This window comes from Peromyscus maniculatus, chromosome 7 (assembly GCF_049852395.1).
Source record: "Peromyscus maniculatus bairdii isolate BWxNUB_F1_BW_parent chromosome 7, HU_Pman_BW_mat_3.1, whole genome shotgun sequence".
Lineage (NCBI taxonomy): Eukaryota > Metazoa > Chordata > Mammalia > Rodentia > Cricetidae > Peromyscus > Peromyscus maniculatus.
In genome coordinates, this window is record NC_134858.1 from 77762921 (window position 1) to 77788354 (window position 25434).

Consider the following 25434-nt stretch of genomic DNA (forward strand, 5'->3'; position numbering starts at 1 on the left):
CACGAGCCACCTGCCAGGCATATGAATAGTGTGCTGCCTTCTCGTTGATATTTCAGGCACATGCTTGGCTGTGGCCCTTTGTCTAAGCTGTGTGTGGTTCTCTATTCAAGCTCCTGTTTTCTGTCCCTCGCTGTCCTCCCCCCTCACCATCTAGGCCTTCTAGGAAAGTCTTGGAACCTGTTTCATTATGACTAACCGAAAGGACAGACAGGTCGAGGGTGTTCCTTAGTTCTAGCACCTCGAGGACCCTGACGGTTTCCCTCCCACTGCTGTGCATGTTTGTCAGTTTCGTCCTGATGTCTCTGTAGCACTCAGACTGTCGCTGCCTTTCTGGGGCTGCTCTTGTCTGCTGCCCCATCACGCACCTGCGGACTTCTTCCTCCTGCTTTACTGCTCACTCTCCCCTCTGCTAGCCCGTGACAGAGCACTTCAGGCCTTTCCTTTTGCTTAGTACTATTCTCTTAACTCATACTCCATTTTCTGACATTCAGCTCGAAGGGTTATTTCTGCATTTAGGATTTCTTTGAACTCCAGGGCGGTATGTTCGTCTGTTTATTAACAGCTCATCTTGGATATCTCAGAGTTACCTCATTCTGAAACCATTCCAGAGCAAACCCATTTCCTCCCCAACTCGGCCTTCTTTCCCTCTGGTCTCCTTCTCAGGGAATTTCAGCCAAGTGCTTCCCGTCACTAAGGCCCCTGATGTCAGACCATACAGAATGGAGTCTTCCAGTGATTGGTTGTTGCTGATGTTTTCTAAGAACCTCATCCTTGTGCACTCGCTTCCTTGTCGTGCATAGTTCCTAGATAGTCACTTTACAGACAGCTGCAGGTTTCTTGGAATAGAGTAGTTAGAGGATTTCAGAAGCAAGTCCAGAATTTCCAGGTACTAAGAAGTGTACATGTGAGCTATAGAAAGGAAGTCTGGTTTTAATGTGTCGCAGCCCTGACTCTAGGGTACCCTGTGTAATGGCAGAGTGGCTTTAATGCACACACATACTGCACTTTGCAGTGCAGGCTGATATCTGAAAGTCGCTCATCAGTTCATTTTGAGGTAGTCTCTAGCAGCCTCCAGTGAACAGTTGAACAAGCCTTTTAAGGGCTGGGGGGATGTATATCAGTGGTGGACACTTGGCTAGCATGTACAATGCCCTGGGTCTATCTCCAGCACTTCAAAATCAACAGAACAAACCCATGTCTTCTTCTCCTATAGTGTGTTATACCTTTGCATTTTGTGGTTCTCCAGAAATATGTATAAGGATGCTAAGACCAGCACTACATGATTGAGAACCATTAGACAGAATTAATGGGAATCAGAGTTCAGTTTAAAAAGGTTAAAATTACCAAACAAAACAGGAATTTGAGTGACAATTTCTGTCTATCAGGACCAGCACTTAAGGTTAGGGCCTGGGGCACATCAGAAGTAAAGCCTAGAAATTAATGCAGGAGTCAAGTCAAGGCCAGAGAAGTGTGTGAGGCATGCTGAAGATGCTGGAGAACACTCCAGGCTTGCCAGCGTGGAGGCAGTAAACTCAATGGCTTTCCACCCTAGCTGCCTGTACACACAATGCTTGCTTATTTTCTCACAGGGATTTCAGAATACTACTACCCTTAGGAAGGAAAACAGGGTTGAGAAACATTCATCTAATTCCTTAGTAGAGAAAGCCTACAGAAAGCCTTCCGTTTGACTAGAGATGGGCAAACCACCCTGAGCATTTCTCCAGAGTCGAGTCCCTGTGACGACGGGGCTTCTCCTCAGTTTTCCCTTGTCTCTTTTGAACCCTGTGCTTTTCCCGTTATGCCCATGGATGTTGTCAATGAAAACAATTATGCAACTGTTTCAGCCCTGCAATGCAGATAAGTGCTTTTGCATCCTGTCCTTGAAGGGACTTTTTTTTTTTTTTTTTTTTTTTTTTTTTTTTTTGAAACAGATGTGTTATTTAAAGATACTGTTTTATGAAAAGTATTTGATTTAAGGAAAACATAACTAACTATACTAGTAATTTAAAATAATCTTAAATGACATCGGGTTTGCTTTCAAGTCATTTTATGCTTTAGGCCATCTCCTCCAGGGAGTTTCCTGTCCTGTCTTTGTAGCTGTTCTCTGACTCTGCTGAGATTCTGGTCTGTTGCTGTCTGCTGGCATTTGCTTGCTGTTAGTATCCCTGGAGTTAGGAAGATTGCATGTGTGTGGTCCTCCATGTCAAGTAAATAGATGCCACTTAGTTGTTCTCGGTATAGCATTATTCCCTGCCCGCCACCACTGTGCCTGGTGCTTTCTAGTCCTACCTCTGTTTGTTTGTTTTTAAATCTTCGTTTCTGTTGCTTTAGTGCAGTTTGTAGGGAAGAGGAATACTAGTTGTGAGCACGTTCTGCCGTTTTCCACAGGGAACCATCCCTGCCTTCCCGTCCTGCGCATGCTCTGCTGCTCTGTGTGCCCTTGCAGCAAGGCTGTGGGCATCTCCCATGCCCTGCGCTGCTGCTGCTGCTGCATGCTCTGACCTTGAGCTCGGCCTGTGTCAACCCACCGTCCTCCTCAATACTTCTAGTGGCGTCTGTTCTATTAATAGCGCATGAGGATTATAGTTATTTCATTACAAATTGGCCTTGTTAATTATATAATGTAATTTTTAGTTTTAATTAGATTTAACAAATTACTGTGCCAGTGTAAAGATCTGATTTTATTGTTGTTTTTGAGACAGGCTGGCCTTGAACTTTACATCATCCAGCTATAAACTGAGATTAGCCAGCAGTTGAGGTCATTCTTTGGTAAAAGATCAGAGAGAGTTACAGCCACAGCAAAACTTCTGTGAATATTAAAGACATAGTACTTGCAAATTTATGCTGGGATAGAGTAGCTCTTGTCCACAGTATTTGGTAGCAGGAGCATTTTGAATTTCGTATTTTTTCCTGATTTTAGAATGTGTGTGTGCATAGATATAATGAGACATTTTGAGGCTGGGATCCAAATCCAAACACAAGCTTCCTTTGTGTCCAGGGTGTACCATGTACATGTAAGTCACAGTGACATCATACAGCATTTCAGCACTTGCACTTTAGCTACAACTCCTAAGATCAGGTGCGAGACATCCGCTGTCATGTCAGGGCTCAAAACACTCAGAGCCTGGGGGCTGGAGAGATGGCTCAGTCAGAAACATTTACTGCTCTTACATAGGACCAGAGTTCAAATCCCAGCACCCACACTGGACACTGCAGCACCATCTTCTGGCTGCTGTAGGCACCTGTACTCAGCTGTACACACATACACATGCACATTCATACAGTTAAAAAATCATTTTAAAAAATTTGAGAGTCTGAAAGAATGGGAATTTCCTACTAGAGACACACAACCTGTAGAACTTTGTAAAAATTTAAAAGAAAGCCCGTCTCTTTAGTATTGTGTTAACAGTATTAGGTCCTCTTTACAGCAGCAGTCCAAGAACAGGCCTTCCCTCTGTCTGATTTAAGTTTAATATAAGATTTAAAACAATTATGGATTTATTTTACAAACATGTTTGTATAAAATTTTAATTTCCTGCACTTGCTTTTCTACAAAGAAATTTAAAGTAGCTGCAAACTGTGTACAAGTATCGTGTTCACGGGTTGAAGAGACGGCTCAGTGGTTAAGAGCCCTGACTGCTCTTCCAGAGGCCCTGAGTTCAACTCCCAGTACCCACATGTTGACTCACAACCATCTATGGTGGGATCTGATGCCCTCTTCTGGAATAAAGACATACATGCAGATGGAACACTCATATACATAAAAAATGAAAAAAAAATCTTAAAAAGAAAATAGTCATTTTCACATTAAATTTTTGGTAGTTCTAAACTATGTTTCTGATCTTACCAACTGATGCTATGACAAAAAGACTAGACATTCCATTATGTCACTAGGAAATGCCATGGAATATGAATATATATATATATTTTAATGACTTAGTATCCAGTACAGTGAGAGGAGACTCATCCTGCCTGTTTATCCATGTCTGCAGTAAAGCATTTTGAATTTTATTAGAATGAACTGGCATCATCACAGGACAAGGGCACATTTTAATTAGACAACAAAACCTCATCTGTCTGTCTCCAAGTGTCCAGTTCCATGAAAAACAAAATAAAAACCAGAATAACACCAAGTAGTGATGCTGGTAATGTTCCAACATTGACTTTCCAGCTGGTTAAATCTTGTGACAATTAGTAGATATCTTGGAATTATATGATCCCAGAGTTGGGAGTGAACTTAGAATTCCTCACATCTAACTTTGGACTGATTTTCATCAGAAGAACCCAAGAAAAGCTAATTTGTGATGCTGCTTGTGAGTAATTACTTAATATGGTAACTGGATGTCTATTCCTCCCTCATTTCATCTGTTAACAGTTCTCATGAGCGTGTCTTGGTGTACAAGGCAGACATCGTGGCATATTTCCTATATAAATCAGCTGTATTTTGTACAGGATTTCTTTTGTTGTGGTTTTGGGGGGTTTAACTCAGGCCTTCTGTGCACTAGACAAACGTTCTGCCCTGAGTCACATCGTCAGCTCTTTAGACTCCACTTTACACTACGTACAAAACAATGGTTTGCGCAGTGTATGCCTTGCCACAGCTCATAAACACTGCAGTGGTCTTATTTGCATCTTGTCAGATCTAGATTTGACCAAGTAAAGGTATTCAAACTTTGTCTAGACTTTGCTGCTCACCTGAGCGATACTGAAAAAGTAGAATGTTATCTTGAAGGTGTAAAATGTTCATGAAGCTGGAAGGCATTGCAAGAAACTGCAGTTCTGTCTCAGGAGTGAACCATGAAGAGATTGAGCTGTGTAGTCATGTTTAGAGCCAGAGTGCTAGTGCCTGCTCTGGGCTGTGGTGAAGTCTGTGATTAGACTGGTGCCACCTCGTAGCTGTGGTGGAATGAGAACGACCTCACCCTACTTCACATGCATTCAGTTAGACCTAGGGGTCTCATGGGAATTATAGGTAGAAAGACAAAGATTGCAATGAAACCAGATTTCAATCGCTATTAGTGGACAATTTTCAAATTTAAACATTAAATTCTAAATATATCTGAAACACCATTGCCACTTCCCCATTAGAGCAAGCATTTACTGTGTACCTCCTTTGTGTGAGGAACCAACAATGGATTTCAAAGCCTTGAGAACATTTAGGTGGGAAAAATGCTCTTCTGTGTCATACAATAATACCATTTTACAAATGAGTAAAACAGATCACAAAGTTATTTCTCTAAATTCTTCTAGCTAGTAAGCAGGGTGAACTGAAATCCACATCATATCCAAACTCTAGCAAGGCATGGTGCTATATTCCTGTAATCCCAATATTTAGGAGGCTGAAGCAGGATGATTGCAAGTTTGAGGCTATCCTGGGCACATGCAGAGTTTAAGTCCTGCCAGGGCTACATGAGACCCTACCTTAAAAATTTAAAAACAAAAATGGGAACCAAACAGAACCCAGGCCCATGCTGTTACCCACCATCAAAGCAAGTCCCAGGGTCCCCTTTTGGGGGAGATTTCAAAGATTTAAGCTACTGTCTTAAAATACTAATGTCCCTAGCCTATTAATCTTGCCTCATAGGCCGGCGTGGAGACAGACACACGGTTCTCTTTCTGTCTCTGTTAACCTGTCAGTCATGTGGTGATTTAGAGTTGGGGATAAAAGCTTAGACGCCAGCAGGATCCATCTGAGGATTGCTCAAGGATATTTATCACTTGTTTTAGGAACAGCGTCCGTTGCGGTTGCGGGTCTCCTTGCAGCTCTTCGAATAACCAAGAACAAGCTCTCTGATCAGACAGTGCTGTTCCAGGGAGCTGGAGAGGTACCTAACTGTGTAGTGCTTACTGCGTCTCGCTAACGTGTGGCTAGCTTTAGCTCAGTGCTTAAGGTCCTGAGTGCTCTCGTAGTGGTCTAGTACAGCTGTAGACGGAAGATTCTACAGGTTTTAAGGCATCTTGCATCATTATAGGAGATTTGGGAAGTGTAAATCATTTTAACAGTTTAAATTTGTGAAGTTATCAAATATTACCCTAGAGTTTGTTATGCATGTTTAAGGCTTGATACAGAATCAAGTCACCAATGTGTGTTGCATATGGCAACCTCAATGAATTGAAGTTAGTATACTTATCGTCCACTGTCATAGTCATAAGTATTCCCAGCCCCACACACAGTCCAACCTGTACATACATAACTGTAATTGTTTTTAACAAAATAATTTTATATTAAAGATACATAGTACATCAAAAATATTCAACATTATAACCAAGACATTTGAAATCATTGGAAAAAATTGTGTAAGACCAAATTACATAGTTTATTGAAATCATTGCCAGTACTCATTTAAGAGAAAAAAGTTAATTCACCTCCCAAACAGAATAAAAATGTTAATTTTCTTATGAGAAAAATTTCAAATCTCTCAGAATTCAAAAATGAGAAAATACAATGGCTAGATAGTCATTTTGAGAAAAAAAATTAAACTTAATATGACTATAAAGAAAACAAGTTGTTACATGGGTGGAAATGTGTACATGATGTGTTTTCATTTTGCTTATTTTGAAATTAAACATATGAGCTAGAGCTAAAGTGAGTACATGAAACATTCCTTTCAAACTGAAATTACAATCCAACATACCTAACAGCCCCGACATGTTAGCTCTATTCTGGTAAGCCCCTCTGTAGTTCCACAAGTTTCTGGTGAATGACACAGGTCAATTCTTGATTCTCAACGGGAAAAACAATATTCCTGGTTGGATGACTTGTGGACCCTGGTTTGTTCCTGAAAAGGTGAGGTCTGTGGCATGTCACAGATTATCACAGACTTCATCAAATTCCAAATAAGATGGTTTCGTTAATATTGGGAGAGATTTCGCAGTGCTCTCTTTGAGTAAATTAAGAGAGTGAATAAACACTGGGCAACACATATTTCCTTTCGGTTTTATGCTGTCAAGATCTTGTCAAATGAGCTCGCTTCTGTATTCAAGCTCAGTTGGAGGATGTCTTCCTGACAGTAAGCCATATGGTCCAGTGAGCCAGGCTGGCAGTCGATTGTGTTAAATGTAGTGTTTTCGTGTTGTGTCGGTCCTGGTTGTGTAACTAGAGTCAGATATACCGACAATCAGGGTGTCACTGGCATGTCTGTGCTGACGAGCCAGCTGTTCGCAGTGGTTGTGTATGGAGTAAATAGCGGTCATTTTGCACACCCAAATGTGACGAAACTGCTGAGCTCCTCATTCGAATCAGTGACTAAAGCTCTGAAACTCAGTGGCAGAGTGTTTTAAAATTCCTTACTAATGGACAAAATGATAAGTTTGTTACCCTCAAGAAGACTGTGGGACAAGTGTAGAAATCTTTATTTTTATACTTTCTTTTCAGGCTGCCCTGGGGATCGCTCACCTGATTGTTATGGCCATGGAGAAAGAAGGTTTATCAAAGGAGAAAGCCAAAAAAAAGATATGGCTGGTTGACTCAAAAGGATTAATCGTTAAGGTAAGAAAGGACCACTTCGTGTGCCTGTCCTAGTGACCATTTGAAAGCTGGCTCATTGTTCTCGGTGCCCCTTTAAGAAGCTGTTCTGAAAGGTTAGCATTTATGGGTGAGGGAGGTCAGTCGTCGAAGTACTGACCACCATTCAAGCACAAGAACTTGAGATCAGTCCCCAAAACCGACATTTCAAAGAGCCAAGCACAGTGGCACAAGCGTGTAATCCAGTGTGAGGAAGCCCAGACAGGTGGGTCCCTGGAGCTTGTGGGCCAGCTCATATAACCTACTGGGTAAGTTCTAGGTCAGTGAGGGAGCCTGTCTGGGGTAAAGAAGTGGGAGATGGCAGGTAAACAGCTGTGCGTGGAGTTACATACATGTGCACCTATACACCCAAGACTGTATGTACACACACACACACACACGCACACGCACACGCACACGCACACACACAGACGATCATGCCATTCAGATGTACTGATCTGCTCCTTAATGAAGAGGAGAACTGTCTCGGGAATGGCTTCCATTGTGAGTGAACCCTCACAACTCTGGATCATCAGTCTTCTAGAATTAGCTCAGTTTTCCACTGAGGCAGCTGGATGCAGGCACAGATGACACCTCTGCTCACACTTTGGGAAGAGCTCTGTCGCACACAGCCGGTTAGGAAAGAAGGAGGGAGTGAGAGAACCACCCACATATCTGCTGCCTTGCCGCAGTTCTTGAAGTTGAAGGGATCGTGAGGAGAAGGACTTAGGAGATGGGCTGTCGGAATGAGCCCCGGTTTTTCCTTTACAGTGACAGAGGCCTCCTTTGTGCGGTTATTGTGAAAACCTAGTAGTGACAGCTATGGGACCTGGCTGCTCATGACTTCTGTCACCGGGGCATCACTCTTAAACTTGTATAAAATACACACAAACCTCCTTTTGTGAAGAATGATCAGTGATAAGCTGTGTCTTCTGCAGCATGGCATGGAAATGATCTGAATGTAACTTTTAGGAAGGTCCACCTACATGTATCCAGAGCTTTTGGAAGTTGATATTGCCGAGCCAATTGTCTCCATTCTTGGAAATCTGTCCTAGAATTAGTATGTTTATATTGTTTTAGGTGTGAGGGTATTACTAAGACAGTATTTGCAATACGTTAATTGTAATGGTGATCTGTTACATTCCAAAACATAATAGTCATATAGATTGTGGAAAAGCTGCAAGTATGATAAATACATTTCAAACTGTTTTCAAAGAGCAGTAAATGACTTGTTAAATGAATCAGTGGGAAAAAAAGAAAACGCATGTTTTATATAGTACTTGATTTAAGTATATGATGTCTGAAAGGTACAGAAGACAAACATCAACTGTATTTAACTTTATAAGGTTATTATTACAGTTGTTAGAATGCTGGAGTCCAACCCCAGGGCTTTGCACATCCTAGGCAAATGCTACACCACTGAACTATAGCCCTTGTTCCTAGAACTTAGTTCGTTGGATCTTTTTGTATATTCCAAGTTCTTAGCAATTATAATTCTTTTTTTTTTTTTTTTTTTTTTTTTTTTTTTTTTTTTTTTTTTTTTGGTTTTTCGAGACAGGGTTTCTCTGTGTAGCTTTGCGCCTTTCCTGGGACTCACTTGATAGCCCAGGCTGGCCTCGAACTCACAGAGATCCGCCTGGCTCTGCCTCCCGAGTGCTGGGATTAAAGGCGTGCGCCACCACCGCCCGGCTAGCAATTATAATTCTTAAAAGCTAGAAAAAATGTTTAAAATGGTCATACATTGACAATTTTTGCCTTAAAAGGAGAGAAAGTCTATGTATAGCTATTAATTTAAAAGTGTTGAATGTTGCTTTCTTTTTTGAGATAGGGTTTCACTCTGTAGCCCTGGATGACCTGAACCTCACTCTGTAGACCAGGCTAGCCCCAAACTCACAAAGATCTGCCTGCCTCTGCCCCCTGAGTGCTGGGATTAAAAGTGTGTACCACCACCACCTGGCAACCAGCAAGTATAGCCTTGACGTAAAGACTTGTTGCTTTCAAGAATCAGAGTGACTGTAAACAACCGTGCGCTGTGGTCACATCACATTTATTGTAGTCAGGAAATACTGTTCGCCGAATGAAATTTTCCATTCATCAGGCATTGTTCTGGATTCCAGTAAGTGTACAATAAGGCCCTTGATTTCAGGATGCTCACAGCATGAGGGAGAAAAATCAAATTACCAGTTACAGAACAATAGGAGTGCTGTTAGAGAAGTGTTGTCACGGCATCGTTGTACATAGGGGACACTTGTCACTGCTGTGGAGAAGAGGGAAGGAAGACTGAGGCTCCCCAAAGCATGGGCGTCTCTAAGGCTAGATGGAAAAGAAAGAGTCCGGAGTTACTGTGGAGTCTCCACGGAGATCTGAAATCCCAGTAAATGAAACTACAGGGGAAGCATGGTGACAGGTCCTGGAGAGCCCTGACGGAAGGGTCTTCACAGTCACGTATGGAGCTAGTCCACACCTGGGACCAGATGAGGGGCGGATGAGGGGCTCTGGTGGAAGACCGGGCATGTGCTAAGAACATGCTCTGCTGTAAGAGACTGAGTGTAGAGTGGAAGGGAACACAGGGCAGGTGACAGGTGACACAGGGCACGTGAGTGCTGAGAGAGGAAGCAGGAAGGCTTTCCTTTTCAGTCGTCCTGACGGCATTGTGGGGGTGGTTTGAAAGAAGGTACAGTGAGAAAAAGAAACAATTATCAGAGGTTTGAGAGAGGGGGGATATATGTCTAAGAGGAATTTCGTCTGCGTACTGAGAGCTTCAGAAATGTGAAGGAGGAATAGGGTAGCTGGACTCCCAAGACATCTAGGTGTAAAAAGAACTAGGAGAAGGCAGGTGGAAGGGGAAAGAGTGAGATGCGTTGACACAAAGCAAGCTCAGGATGCCTGTGGAGTCTACGGGGGGAAATGTCCCTTCAGTGGCTGGAGACCCAGGACTGACATTAGGGTAAGATCTGAGCTGGAGAGAGGAATGAGGGACCCTTTACACACATGCTAGATGCCACATAAAACAACTCCATAAATCATCTTGTCCCAGGAATGTATGACATTCAAGAACCCACCTAGAGGGAATCCATGACTCTAGTTTCTTGTCACTTTACGATGTGAACCCACACAAGCATGCATAGCTGGTAGCATAGTTTTAACACAGGTCTGCAGAGCGGAGACTCTAGGTCCCATGGATCACAGTATTCGGAATGACTGTAGTTGTTGGCTAGACCCAGCTGGCAACTTTGATTGCATGTCCTTTACCTGCCAAAATTAAGAGCTACATACATTGTGCTTGCTAAGATGAAATTAGGTCTTAAAAGGCTTTGTACACTTAATAGCCTGTACACTAAGACATACTAAGTTTCAGTTAATCAATGCTTCATGCCATTAAACAGCTTAAAATACTGTATTGATTTTTATTGTGAAACTAATAAATTGTAGACAAGCTAGAAAATTAGCTTAGTTCTGCTTTCAAATTTACACAATTCTTTTGTGTGCTGGTTTTCATCTTTAGTTATCCTTACATATCTTCTGAGAGTCAATAATAATTTTGCTCATAATATATTAAAGAATCATAAAATTTAAAGTAGAACATTTTCTTGGCAAAACTCCTTCACACTTTAAAGACTTAAAAAAACCCAAAGCTAAAGACTAAGGCATGGCGACTTGTATTTGGAGGGTTACCGTAATTCGACTAAATAGTTTTTATTGTAGGATGTTTTCTATTTACACTTTTTATGTCCTGGCTGTAGCCCTTCCTACCATTTGCCTATAGCCACATGTCCAGTAGGAGTTTTGCTATAGATTGTCAGTAATATAATATAATATATAATATAATATAATATAATATAATATAATATAATATAACATATACATCAGTACTAGTATAGTTGGGATCAGTTATTTGGTTACTGATGATACCCTATGTAGTATTTTATAGCAAGAAATAATTGATATCAATTTAGTCACCTAAGTTAATACATTTTAGTATAAATAAGCCAATACTTGCTAAAAATGCATCTAAAAGTCTTCTCAGATAACCAGAGAGAACAGTGTGAGAGACAGGATTGCCAGCTGAGTCATCTCTCACAGTGACGCCTGCCAAGTGTTGCCAGAGAGGACAGGAAGCCACATCTTAGACGGGGCCATACTCGGCCTCTTGCTTAAGTGGCCTTTGCTAATAAGCCAATTCAGTGCTTAGAGAGAGTATGGTAAGAACTTACATTCGTGTACCAGAGGCTGGTCAAAAGATGATTTTTACCTCAGTTTTATTTTCTTCTGTTCCAAGTAGTTTTCTTCTTTTTTTTCCCCCCCTTTGGTTTACAGTTAACTACTTAGATCCAGTGGAAAGAGATAGTGAAAAAAGGCATGCTATGTGCTATAATGACAGTTGGGATAATATTTTCTTTATGAAAAGAAATGTCTAAGGCTTGAAACTCTAGGCTGTGTGATGTTCTCTTTTCCTCTGTTGCTTTGTGAAAATCTGAGAGTGATGGTGTACCACTTCAACAATGGTTAACATTTTATAACTGCTCTGATCGAGAGCAAACATCTACCTGCATGCCAGGCGGTGGTAGCACACACTTTTAATCCCAGCACTTGTGAGGCAGAGGCAGGTGGATCTCTGTGAGTTTGAAGCCAGTCTACTTTACAGATTGAGTTCTAGGCCAGCCAGGACTGCACAGAGAAACCCTGTCTTGAAACCCCACGCCACTTCCAATCTCTCTGCTGTGAGATATAGTAGCTTGGAAACAAGTACCCAGTTTGATTACTTTCTTCCTTTCCAATTCAAATAGAAGATGGCCTGTGCATTTGTAGGTATTCAGAAGAACAGCAGTCTTTGATTATATGCATGGTTTTTTTAAACAGGAAATAATGAGTATTGAACTTCATTTCCTGCTATCTTAAATCTTAGGTGCCTTTGAAAAAGCATGTTCAGTGTTGTTGCGTCTTCTTGTATTAAGAAGCAACACAAAATAAGAAGGGAACAAAGATTAAAGAGGCTACCTAACAAAGAAATGTCTAGCTATCCCTAATCTGTGTGGCACAGAGACGGAAGGAAGAAAGGGAGAGAGGAGGGACACAGGAATCGGGGAGGAAAGGAAGGCGGCAGGCTACCAAATTTGGGGTTTCTGGGTAAACAGATGCCCACAGTTTGCTAAGAGAAGGCAAAGAGCAAGGGTTCCTGGTAGCGGAGAACGTGATTGTGGTAAGAAAAGTAGGGCACGAGGCCATGTGTGCATGTGTGCGTGTGTGAAAGGTTAGCATGTGAAAGCACATGGCAACAGGGTCAAAGACTGGAAACCCCTCCCACCAAATGTGACATGTAATAGCATGTACAGAAAAATGCCCACATATGTGTATATGTATGTATGTATGTTTGTATATATGTACATGTATACACACACACACACACACACACACACACACACACACACACACACACAGTGCCTAGCTCTCCAGCCCAATTCCTTGCTGGGAAGTGCCATCTTTCCTAATCAACTGTCTTATTTCTACCATGTCTGTGTGTCCTTAATCCAATTCCTTGTACACAGAACCTGGAAAGCCCATATGGGCCCCTCCAGACTCCACTCTCTGCCTAAAGCAAAGGAAAAAAGGAAAAAGAGACTATTTCCATCTACAGCTTAAGTGACTAGCACAGGAGTATGTCCAAATTAGTTTGCTTTTGGGGGTGGGGTGATGAGCCACAACTTTAGAAGAATAAAAGTAGACAGTAACAGGCACCAGCTACAGCATCAGCAGATGTAGCCAAGGCTGCCCCATTCCGGTCGTTTCTTCCTAAGCGTGGAGAATACTTGGCAGACTATTTTTCTGTCTCTTGGTTCTGCTTGTGTCCTGCAGCGCCCTTCAGCAATGCTAATGTACTGTTCCATGGTTCCTGGCTGTCTTTCAGTGTTCACTCAGCATTTGTAAGTCACACCAGGAAAAAAATCTGTGGGGACTGGGCTGTGGGAGATTTATGCTTCTTACTAGTTGGAGTGTATTCTGCCAAGTTTGGGCTTCCATGGCCAAGACCTGCCAGTGGTTACTGTGATTAATAAAGCAAGATGTCTGCAATAAAACACACACCTTTCCATTTTCATGGAGATAAGTGACAAATTTATTTAAAACTATATGCTGGAGGAGCTTGGGGGATGTTCAGCACAGTGTTTATGACTCTTTAGGATTTGCTTCACATTCTTGGGAATTTAGAAGGTCTAGGTACATACATGTTTTTCATTAATCTCGGGTTGTTTTCTCCACAGTATTATCAGAAATCTGTGATTACAGTTATGTGTTCATTTCTCCTTGTCAGATGCGTCATTTATAGTTGTCTGAAACCATATGCCTTTAAAAAGCGTATCTGTAGGGTTGTAATAGATGGCTTAAAACAGTTATTCCCCAAACCGGTTAGTCATTTCTCATCACCTAGGGGGAACCTGAGGCAGGATAGAAGACACGGGAAATCGGGAAATCGTGGGGACAGAGGGAGAGAAGTCCCTCCCCCAGGCATCCAGCTGAGGCCTCTCCCAGTGGAGAAGCAAGAATGTTAGCACAGTGAATGGCTGCTCATGGCCTTGTCCCAACTGTAAACTAGTTTTCTAGGAATCTTACAAAAACCAGAAACCCTTTTTATGGGAAAAAGACATGTACTAAACACCATATTCAACCCAAGCACCTGCCGATTTTACCTTATCAGATTATCATTCTGTCCAAGGCAACTGTAACCACTCCAGAATCTCATTATCAAAGGAGAGAGAAGATGAGAAATGAGAGCCACCAAAAGGGTATAAATGCTTAATGGTAGTACAATTGTGACTGTACTGTAAGGAGCCATACTGACACTTGGGTGTCTGATTTCTCTTGGAGAAGCCCACATCATGTGTTTTTTCTCCAAGCCCCTCTCTTTCTTCCAACACTCATGCTTAAGCTCATAAAATATCTTCACTAACATCTCCAACTACGGGCCAGTGAGATAGCTCAGCAGATAAGGCCACTTGCAATACAAGCCTGGTGACCCCAGTTCAATCCCCAGAATGCGTGTAACAGTAGAAGGAGAGAACCAATTCTCACAAGTTGTTCTTTGGCTTCCACAAATATAATGTAGCTAGCACACACATTACTCCCCCACTAATAATAATAATAATAATAATACCCCATTGTGATAGCTGGAGCTCATTGGAATCTGTTTCCTCTATTAGAGAAGGTAGTGCAGCTAGACAGGTTCCCTCAACTGTCGAGTCAGCTTGAAGAGCAAATCCCTGGCCTGCAGGCTCACTTGGAGCTTTGGGGAACAGTTTTCATGATGCAGCTTTGTATTAGGGAAGGCTGCTCTCTCTGCTGCCATGGCCAGGAGTCTGTTTCACTGCAAACAGGAGAGCTGGCCATACCGTGGTTGCTGCCTGTTCCTCAGCACCCGCCTGTTGCTTGTCGCCCAGGCTCTAAAGCCTGCTGCGTCCACCTAGGCCAGATTAATATGACCACACGTTTCCAGAAGAGCCGTGTGACTGCCACTGCGTTATCCTCATTCCTCATTTTCTTTCCGTGTATAGTGAGAGTGCATCCATTTAGTGACTGCTGAGTTTAATGCAGAAACTGAACAGACTCTGAGAGCTGAGGAAAGTGGTGGACACAGCTTAGTGTTTGACCTTGAACATGGAGGAGGTTATGCTAGAAGCAGTGTGGAGCCCTCCAGCACTTGGCTTCTAGGGCCTTGAGAGCATAGGCTGGGATCTCACTTCTACAGTTGCAGCTGTATGCGTTTCTATGGAGAGTAGTAAGCCAAAATTGTATCGTGTTTTGTTTAGAATGCTTGCAGCTGAAAGTTACTGTTCCCAGGAAATATGCCTTTCCAAGCCAGAATTTATCTGGTATCTCTACTGGAAATTTCACTATGTAAGACTCAAACTAACCATGAATTTTAGCTCAGACTGCTTCCAGAAATTGTTCAGAAATAGTTTAGATATTAAAAACTGTAACTGTTAATGATTCCAAAAATTTTTCCATGACCAGAATTTCTTTTTTCTTTCTAATAAGGCAAGATGATATTTGCCAACTACCAATAAGGGAACTGAGTGGGCAGAGAGATTGCAAAAGCATTCATTTTCTTAAACCATTTCCAGGAGAGGCGCCATTAACTCCTAAAGTCATTAGGACTAATGTCGGGTTAAAACAGGCACATACAGCCAGTACTGAAACTGCTCTGGTGGTGGCCCAGTCTGTGTTGTCACATCTTGAGGACACACAAGCAGTGGTTTCTTTTCATTCATCAAAGTGGACAGCACTGTTGATGTTTGGCCCGTGGCTCTACACTTCCTTCAGGTTGGGCCCACATCTGCCCCTTACTGCTCCGTGTGGGTGGGTCCAGCGGCAGACTCCAAGCAATGTCAGTGGTACAAGGGGACAGGTGGATAGATGTATCAATCAGTTCTGAAGACTGACACAGGAACTGTCATCCCAGCCCACATTTTAGTAACCAGGGCAAGCCATATGTTCCAGTCCAAAAACCCAGGCAAGGGAGAAACAGAAACCCCCAACTTGGTGTTTCCATTTAGGATCTTCCAACACTCAGATGTGGAATGGTACTCACACAACCACTCTGTTTCCCACTGTTCGATGTTTGATGTTGCATTTGTTATAAGGTAGACTTTGTGCTCAGATTCTGAGCGTATTTAATGCAGGCTGGGATAAGCTCTGCTGTTGCAGTTAGGTTTAATAGGTGCCTTTTTTAAACTGGGGGTGGGTTCGTTGAACAGCCCCCCCCCCATGGTGAGCATGGTGAGCAGAAAGCATCTGTGCAGTCTGCTTTTGGTGGATGGACCTGCAGAGCTCCTTAGCAGAGAGCACACACGCAGGACGGAAGGACAGAGAACAGTTGGATTTTTTTATCTCTAACTCATTTGTGAGAAATTCTTTGATATGCCAAAAGCCTATTTTCTTCCTGTTTATAACTAAAACCTTATGATTAGGCCCACTCATTCTTTCCATGCAAAGTGCTGCCTAGTGTTTGTTATGGATCTATGCAAATGAAGTAAATTCCCTGCCTGTGATGTTAACAGGTCAGCATGAGAGCACTCAATAAGATTGCCCCTTAGGACCCCAGATTATGTAAGAACTGTGAAATTTTCAGTATTATCATAGTTTTTAAGTTATTAAAAGGCAATTAATATCTTGCTGCAAACACAAAAGAAACTAGTCTGTGTATATACTTGCTATTAATCAGTTTAAAATTAATTTATGGGGGCTGGAGGTAGAATGCAACAGTGTTGCTAAAATTTTCTTGCTTTATTGTAAGGGAAAGCAGTCTGTTCATGAGAGGAATAAAGATTTGGAATCACTTGACAGTTACAGTTTTTAGTATCTAAACCATTTCCTCACATGTGTGAAGGTAGGACTCAGACTCCAATACCAAAGAAGTTTCTGTCAAATGAGTTCTCTGAGATTTAGGATTAATCACAAAACACAAGTGAACAATTTGGTATTTCCTGATTAAAGTAGAACTCAGAATAGTTTTTCAGGTAAACATGACTAATGAGATTATGGGCCGAGATACCCAGCTTACTATTGCTAGTATCCTCTACTGCCTGCGTGTGGAATGGAAGCTTGGGATTTGATCGTAATGAATGAAGGGGCTTGTTTTCATGGTGTCTCAGATGTAGTGTATGCTGATGCATGGAGCAGAAAGAATGGGGAAAACTTCATGTAATACAGCAGTGACCAATGGTGCACTCTCTCTTTTGGAAGCCACCCAATCCAATGTCACATCTATAATGCAAAGCTGTGGTACACAAATAGCAATTTGTAGCAGACTAGGATAAAATGTTTCAAAATTATAAGGGGCTGGAAATATGTTCCTTTCCCTTTAACAGAAGTTTTGTTGTTGTTGTTGTTGTTTTATCATAGCTGATAGTGGTCCAAGTGCTTCCCGTGTTCCCATCATTTCTTTAACCCCCAGTGACCTGCTGAGACACAAGTTCCTGCTTTACTTGTTTACAGAGAAGGAAACAAATAGAAAGGGTTCACATGTTTTAGATTTTCCAGGATTCTGTATATTGTTTTTAAAAGCAAATAAATCTGGGCCGAAGAGATGATTCACTGGGTAAAGTGGTTCCCACACAGTCATGAGGATCTGAGTTCAAACCCCAAAACCCACATAAAGTACATGGCTGTAAATCCAGCAACTGATAGGATAATGTGGCAAGTGGAGACAGGAGATATCCTGGGAACTTGCAGCTCAGTTAATGGGGTACACAATGATGAAGAAGGACTCTGTCTCCAACAAGATAGAAGGTGAAGACCAGCAGCCAAGATTGTATCTGACCTCCCCATGTGCTCTGTGCCTGAACTCATACACATGACCTGGTGTGCACGCGTGTGCGCACACACACTTTAAAGCAAGGAGATTGGACCAACTTCAGGCCTGACCATTAGCATTCAGTCTGGCATCCAGCATTTGGAGAGCTATCCAGGGCAGTTCTGTGCTGTAGTGCAAAGGCAGTCCCAGTTACAAATGCCTGTTGTAAGTTGTAGTCACTTACAATCTCTGAACCTGTGTCCTCGTGTGTAAAATAACAGTGACTATACTTGGCCTGTGTCTCAAAGCTCTTCTTTGATTTGTTTTGCTCACTACTGTGTCACCATTGTCTGGAACACTGTCTGCCATGGAAATATTTGTCGATGGGACAAGTGAAGTACTAGAGTGACCTATAGAGAGCCTCAAGAGTAGATGCCATGGGTAGGACACCAGATGCTAAGCAGGAGTGCTAGCAGTGTGGAATATTTGATGTGCCTCTGACCCAAGCACTTGCAATACTTTTACTTCTCATTTGCATTACTTAGGGACGTGCTTCTCTCACAGAAGAGAAAGAGGTATTTGCCCATGAACATGAAGAAATGAAGAACCTAGAAGCCATTGTTCAAAAGATAAAACCAACTGCCCTAATAGGTAAATTTTTTTTCTTCCTTTTCCTTTAATTTGGCCTGTTTAGCACTATTTTGCTTTTTAAAAATTCTAACCTTTGGAATCCAGAAAGAAAATGGACTCACTCAGGTAGCGGGGTCTTCACAGGTACTGAGATGTAATTCAGTTCTGCTTTTCTAGTATTCCTGATTTGAACTGAAGTGTGGCCTTTGTGCAGTCAGCCCTTTTCCAGGCTTCACTACTCCAGGTAGACAGTCCTTCTTGAACGTGCTGGAAACCCACCCCCAGAGCACTAGTCTGTGCCTAGAGATGGATTTCAGTTGTCATCAATGTGAAGGGAATGTGGAGGGAGAAAGGAAAGGAAAGGCCACCTGACATCCAGTGGGTAGAGGTCAGTAGTGTTGGCAAAATGTCCTGTGGTGCACAGGGCAGCCTTGCATGAGGAACCATGCCCGCAATATAATAGTTATGCCGAGAGGAACCATGCCCACAATAGTCAGTCAGTCACGCTGAGATCGGGAGCTCTGAATGAGATCCCTAGAAGGCAGCTTGCACCCCACCTATCATTACAATCTTCCTCAGGTACTCCAACACTGTGTGTGCACAGTGCAGTGTGGCGTGTGCAGCTGGGCATGCTGTGTATCCCTACCATCCCATCCCAGCTTTGGGAAGTGGACACAGGAAGACAGGACAGGAGCTCAGCCTGAGCTCTATGAGACCTGCTTTGAAATCCATAGACAAAGTGCTTAGTATGTTCAAATTCTGTGCTTAAAATCTCCAAAGAAGTTGTAATAGTTTGTTCCTAGTCCCATGTCTGTCTGTCTACTTTCAACCATAGTCTGTTCTTAGAAGTGCGTTTGCAGTAGTTGATAATACTGCGGGTGATGATCGGGAATCAAAGAACTTTATCAAGCTTTCAGTGTGTCTTACACAGTGCATTCTTCAGCTTACTCCTTTTCACCTTCATTAGCTGCTTTATTCTGCCTTCAGCAAGTGGTTATTTCAGTTTCACAATAGAATGAGATGATTATTACCGTTGCCTATAAAGACACAATTACCACAGTCTACTCAAAATTGCTTAAAGAGAATGTATTAGATTAATACATTCATGGTTTAATTTCCTGATACAAATGCTTGGAACCAGAGTTCCTAATGATGGACTAGGAACTCTGTATTGTGAGTCTGTTGTCATACCTGTGACTTATAAAGGCACTTGTTGGTTTAACCCTGAAGACGATTGGCCTTGAGCAACACTGTTTCATCTCTAGACTTCAGTGTGAACATTCTGTACTTTGTTGCTGCCCTATCTCATTGTCTGGGGGCCTGCGCCTCTTGGATGAACTAACCAAGGACAGTCCTACTCCCCCATTTCTTTTCCTTTTTAGGAGTCGCTGCAATTGGTGGTGCTTTCACAGAACAAATTCTCAAAGATATGGCTGCCTTCAACGAACGGCCCATCATTTTTGCTTTGAGTAACCCAACCAGCAAAGCAGAGTGCTCTGCGGAGCAGTGCTACAGAATGACCAAGGTGAGCAGTCGGGTGGTGGGCAGTTCCAGGAAGCCTAGGATGCCCGAGGGGCTGATCACACCTCCTGGACGTCACACTTACTCCATCCGAACCGGAAGATGCATGGACACACCCAAGGTGTGACTGCCTCCTCTCCCTCAGTGTGAATCACTCTTCTCAGCGTCAGTAAATAAATCAACTGTGTATGTGTGTGTGATAACTTTCCTTGAGTGATTTGCAAAGTAAGACTTAACTATAAAAAGGAAAGGGAAAGGACTTAGCTTGGATGGCCTGAAGCTCTCTTTAACTAGCTGTTTCTGAGCATCGAAGCATACAAGATGAAACCACAGTTTAGTTTTTGCTTAGCTAAATTTTGGGTTTGGATTTTGATGCCATGGGTGGAGGATCTGGGCAGCTATGCTGATACCCAGCCAGGCTGGCATGGAATCCTCAGGGCTCAATACTTCACTGTTTTAAAAATAAAAAGTTAATTTTATATTGTGTTTGTACTACCATATATTTGACTGATAGGTTGGCCACATGCCTTTTACTCTCTTCAAAGACCTGAGACTATCATTATAACAAAAATGAAGTTAGTTTTATGCATCTGAATCCTTTATTTACGTATAATAGAGAAGGTAAACACAACACAAAGGGCTGGTAGTGTACAAGCCAGAGCTTGCCGGCTCGACTTTGTGAGCACTGTGTCGAGAGCTCATCACTGCAGCGAACATGTTTTTAACAAGGAGCCACTCCGCTTTCTCTCTCTTATCGGGATGGCATCAGTATCCTGAGTAATCTGAATCTTCATTTCATGGACAGATCGAGTTTTCTTTGCATTCTTCAGTAGCTTTGAATCCTCAAGGGAAGAAAAGAACCTTTTGCACAGAATTGTAGTGTAGTGCCTTGCACATAGGAGGCCCCTCATAAGTAGGTGTGTAATGAATTATTTTGTCTTTGTGTGTCACACCAGTCCTTGTTAGTGTAGAGGCTCCTGCCATACACATGCATGTTAGTTCAGTCTTATAGTTCTGTTTGAAACTCTCAGTGTGTCAGAGCTAGATGAGCTCAGCGCTTTCTTAAGATCTTGCCTAATGCTCTGTATTGTAAAACATTGACAGTTACCTTGAGGCTGCACATTAAGTTCTAACCTCACATACCATTTCCAGTGCTCTAGAGACCGGTTGATTTTATCTTCAGAAGTCTAGTTAGAAGCCTCTGTAATGTGGTTGTTGGGCCTGTGGTTGGACAGGCCCACACTGCAGAGAACAGAGTGGTAGCCTTAGGGAATGGTGTGCTTTGCCCACTCAGGACAGATTACTACAGAGGACAGTGACAAGCACCCCCTCCTGACCCATCGGCAGCACCGGGGCCCACCAGGAGTTAAGCGCCAACCACCCTTAGACTGCCGCCTGCGGACGGCTCTGTCACGGCACCGCGGTTCTCAGGTGCTCAGCTCGCTCGTCCTCAGGACCGTGTGTCTGTCTGTCTGTGTTGCAGGGTCGCGCCATCTTCGCCAGCGGCAGTCCTTTTGATCCAGTCACGCTTCCAGAGGGACGGACTCTCTTTCCTGGCCAAGGCAACAACTCCTACGTGTTCCCTGGAGTCGCTCTTGGGGTGGTGGCCTGTGGGCTGAGACACATCACTGACAAGGTCTTCCTCACCACTGCCGAGGTACGGTGAAGCTGGTGGGTGCTGAGGCAGCATTTGCTCCGCTCAATGTTCTATGTACGTATCGTCACAGCTGTCTACAAGGGTGAAGAACTCTTAGTAGAGAATTTGGAGTTGGGGAGCAGGTTCATGTGAGTCGCTAGTGAGATTTCTCTCAGTAGTTGTTAGGTTTTGTTCATAGAAAGGGCCTTTTATTGCCCATAGATACTGATGGACTCTAGGACGTCAGTGAAACAAGCGTCTTTCCCAAATGGTGACAAGTACCATTTCTCCACAGTGAGCCTTCCTGAGGACTGGCATTTTAAAGTCCACATAGTGTAGTGGAAGTGGCTGTCATCAATGTTCCAGGACAGGAAATAGAAGCCACACTAGTGTTTAAGCAGAAATGAAATTACAACAGGGCATTATGTGTTCATATGATCAGGAAAAGGGCTGCTGAGATGGTTCCATGGGTACAGATGCTTGCTGCCAATGCTGAGAGCCTGAATTCAGTGTTCAGGACTTACATGGTAAGAAGAACCAGCTCTTGCAGCTTGGATTCACTTCCACATGTGTGTTGTGGCATGCACTGCCTCCCCCCCCCCCTAATGAGGATATTTTTAGGAAACTACTGACAGGAGATGTTGGTTCTCTCCTGGGATTTCAGGAAAGACCCCAGGCTGTCACAGAGCCCAGGGAATCGAGTACAGTTGAGAACTGACTTTATCCAACTGCAGGCTGACGAGGTAGCCATAGTTTCACAGACACTGGCAGAGAACACGGAGCCCCAGCTCAGAGACAGAGAGCTTTATCATCCGGGTGAGAAGATCCTGTGAGTCTTGTGCTGCCGTCAGCTTCCTCAGCATCCCAGCCTCAGCGGGATGGTGACAGTGGGTGGCCGTATATGTGTAAGCCATGAAGGGCTTATCCTGCTGTAACTGGGTTTCGGATTTGGTCAGAATACAACTCATGAGTGAGAAACTTGTCGATTTCTCTCAAATTAAACATTGTATAACACGATAGCTGAGCTGAACCACATGAAACCTGACTGGTTTAAAGCACGTACCCAGCAAGCATGCTGCTCTCTGCACTGTGAAGGAACCCCAAGGACGGGGGGGGGGGAGGGGGGCGGGGAAAGGGGGGGATCCAGAGTCACCGTGTGATCAAAGAGCACATCTACCTCCCTCCAGGACAGATGCCTAGCAGCTGGAGCATTTCTTCTTCAGGCTTTCTGCAGCGTTAAAAGTATGACAGCTGATGTGTCTGGATGGTTTCTTTTTAATTCAAAAGTATTGTTAAATTCAAATAGATGTCTAATTGCTAAGAGCATTTTAAGGTTTTACATAAAGAAAAATAATCACCCTTTCTTTTAGGACAAAACAAGTGTGAGCTCGAGTCGCCTTAGCTGTTTCCTTCCTTTAGCTCTAGCACCCTCTAGTGGCAATGTCAAGTAAATCCTTTTTATTTCTCATTCACTAATAATGATCACTGCTAAAGGCTCATGCTTTAATCCCAAGTGGATCTCTGTGAGTTCAACAAGAGTCGGGTCTGCATAGCAAGTTTCAGGCCAGCCAGAGTTACGTGGTGACACCCTGAGCCCTGCATTCCAAATTTTTTTTCGGGGGGGGGGGGGAGAGAAAAAAAGTTAATTGGGTGTGGTGGCTCACTTGGGAGGCCTAGGTGTAAGATTTCGAGCTTCAGGTCAGACTTGGCTACACAGAGAGCTCCATGTCAGCCTGCACTATATATGAAACACCAAACCCAAACAGAGGAAGAGAACACAGGGCTGTGCACAGCTGAGCTCTCCTCACTGCAAGGTTTCTCTCAGCTGCATCGTGGGCCTCCGGAATTCACACTTCACACGACACTCCCCTGCTTGTTTTCCTTGTCTCTTCATCTCTCTTTTAATTAAGACTCTGTGTGTGTGCGTGTGTGCACATGCACTCACCCACACGTGCTCACACATGCCCACACCCATACGATTTAGGGTGTTTTCTACCTAGTTGTGTAAGACAGGTCTCTCACTGAACCTGGGGCTTGTGATTTGGGTGGGCTGGCTGACCAGCATGTCTCCCCGTCTCTCCCTCCTGAGCACTGGGGGGATCCTAAGTGTATGCTGCAGAGCCTTGCCCTCCATCCTGCAGGTGCTGAGATCTACCTCAGGTCCTCCGCGTATGAGCGTCTGCACACTGGGCCATCTCCCAGCCCCAAGGCAATCCTTATTTAAACACGCTGACACTGTTCTCCTCCTGCTTGGTGTTTGCTCTTGAGAATTTTGGATTTTAAAACATCATGTGACCTCTGAGACTAAAGAGGTCACTCCCCTTCAGCTGTTCTTCAGAATGCCAGTAACAGCGAGCGCAGTGCTGGCACGGAGCAGAAGCATCACATGCACACTGTTGAGTGCAGCAGCACCAGCCACAGCGTGGCGGCGGGAAGAACAGATGTGGTGCTGTGGATGCTCACCGCCAGAGGGCCTAGAAGGCTGTCTGGATTGTCTGGTTCAGCTAGCCAGCTAACTGAAGTAACAGCTGGACTTGCTTTATTTGACAAGCCCAGGTCGAATCACCTTTAGTATTATAGCAAAACCAAAAATAAAACCAAAAACCAAAACCAAACCAAAAAACAACTGGTTTGAGGGTTTTGGAGAGATGGCTTGGTGGTTGAGAGCACTGGCCGCTCTTGCAGAGGGCCTGGGTTCAATTTCCAGCCCACGTGGTACCTCACAACCATCTGTAACTCCAGTTCTGACATCTTCTGTCTTCTAAGGACACCAGGCATGGACACATGTGGTGCATAGACATGCATGTGGGTAAAACACCCATATATAAAATATAAAATAATAACAATTTAAATACTAGTTTGGTCACATATGAAGCCAGAAATCTCATGGATTGGACTAAATATGAAAGATTATTTCTGGACACGTAAAAAAATTGTTTTATGTGTGAGTAGTGTATGTATATGTACTTACGCAGGTGTGAGTACATGTGTGAGCTGTGCTCCGACTCTCAGGATTGGGCAAGCAACATTTTACTAACTAAGTCATCTCTCCAGTCTCTGTTCCTGATCTTCTTTTTGAGTATAAAGAGATTTTTAACTCTTGTAGTGCTGGTAACCAACAGTGTGGCTCAATTCGGCATCTGCAGCTTGTATAGTATGCAGCAATACGTCAGTAGTGTTTGTAATGACATGTATTTGACTTGGGTGGGCAGGAGCCTCTTGCTCGCTTCAAATATTTGAAAATTCCACTGTAACATATGGTGATATTTTATTTGTACTGAAATGTGATTTTATTTATATGTTAATAAATAAAGTTGCCTGGGGGTCAGGCTAATAGCAAGCCGTAGCAGAAGCCGGGCGGTGGTTGCGCACACCTTTAATCCCAGCACTTGGTAGGCAGAGCTAGGCAGATCTCTGTGTGTTCAAGGATACATCCAGCATTGGAGACACATGCCTTTAATCTCAATACCAACCATAGAAGACCTGGAGGTCTGTACAGACAGGCAGTGTCGAGGCAGTCATGTGGTTGGGTTTACAACCAATGAGAAGGCAGAACAGAAAGTCTATATAAAGACAGACACATAGGAAGTAGCGTACTTTCTGAGGACAGCAGCGGCAGTGAAGGGTAAGGTTTTTAGCTCCTAGCTATCGCTCTGGCCTCTTGGCTTTCATCTCTGCATTGGTTCTGTGTTTCTTATTTAACAAGACGGTTACATCTACAGTAACATAACAGAGCTAAGTTCTATCCAAGACTTTCATCTTGGAAATGAATGTAGAGTTAACATAACACAGAGTTGTATCACTGTGCACAACACAGGGCCCGGCAGTTGTACTTTTCACATGGTGTGTCAAGTGTTG

At 43.2% G+C, this 25434-nt stretch overlaps 1 protein-coding gene across 1 annotated transcript in view; it reads left to right on the forward strand.

The window, feature by feature from the left end:
• Positions 1-25434, forward strand: part of Me1 (malic enzyme 1) — a 115338-nt gene that overhangs the window by 83283 nt on the left and 6621 nt on the right. Inside the window, exons 8-12 of the mRNA XM_076576733.1 lie at positions 5728-5825; positions 7376-7489; positions 18335-18440; positions 19802-19944; positions 21424-21597. Of these exons, the coding sequence (XP_076432848.1) occupies positions 5728-5825; positions 7376-7489; positions 18335-18440; positions 19802-19944; positions 21424-21597 (635 nt within the window). The remainder of the gene's footprint in view (positions 1-5727; positions 5826-7375; positions 7490-18334; positions 18441-19801; positions 19945-21423; positions 21598-25434) is intronic.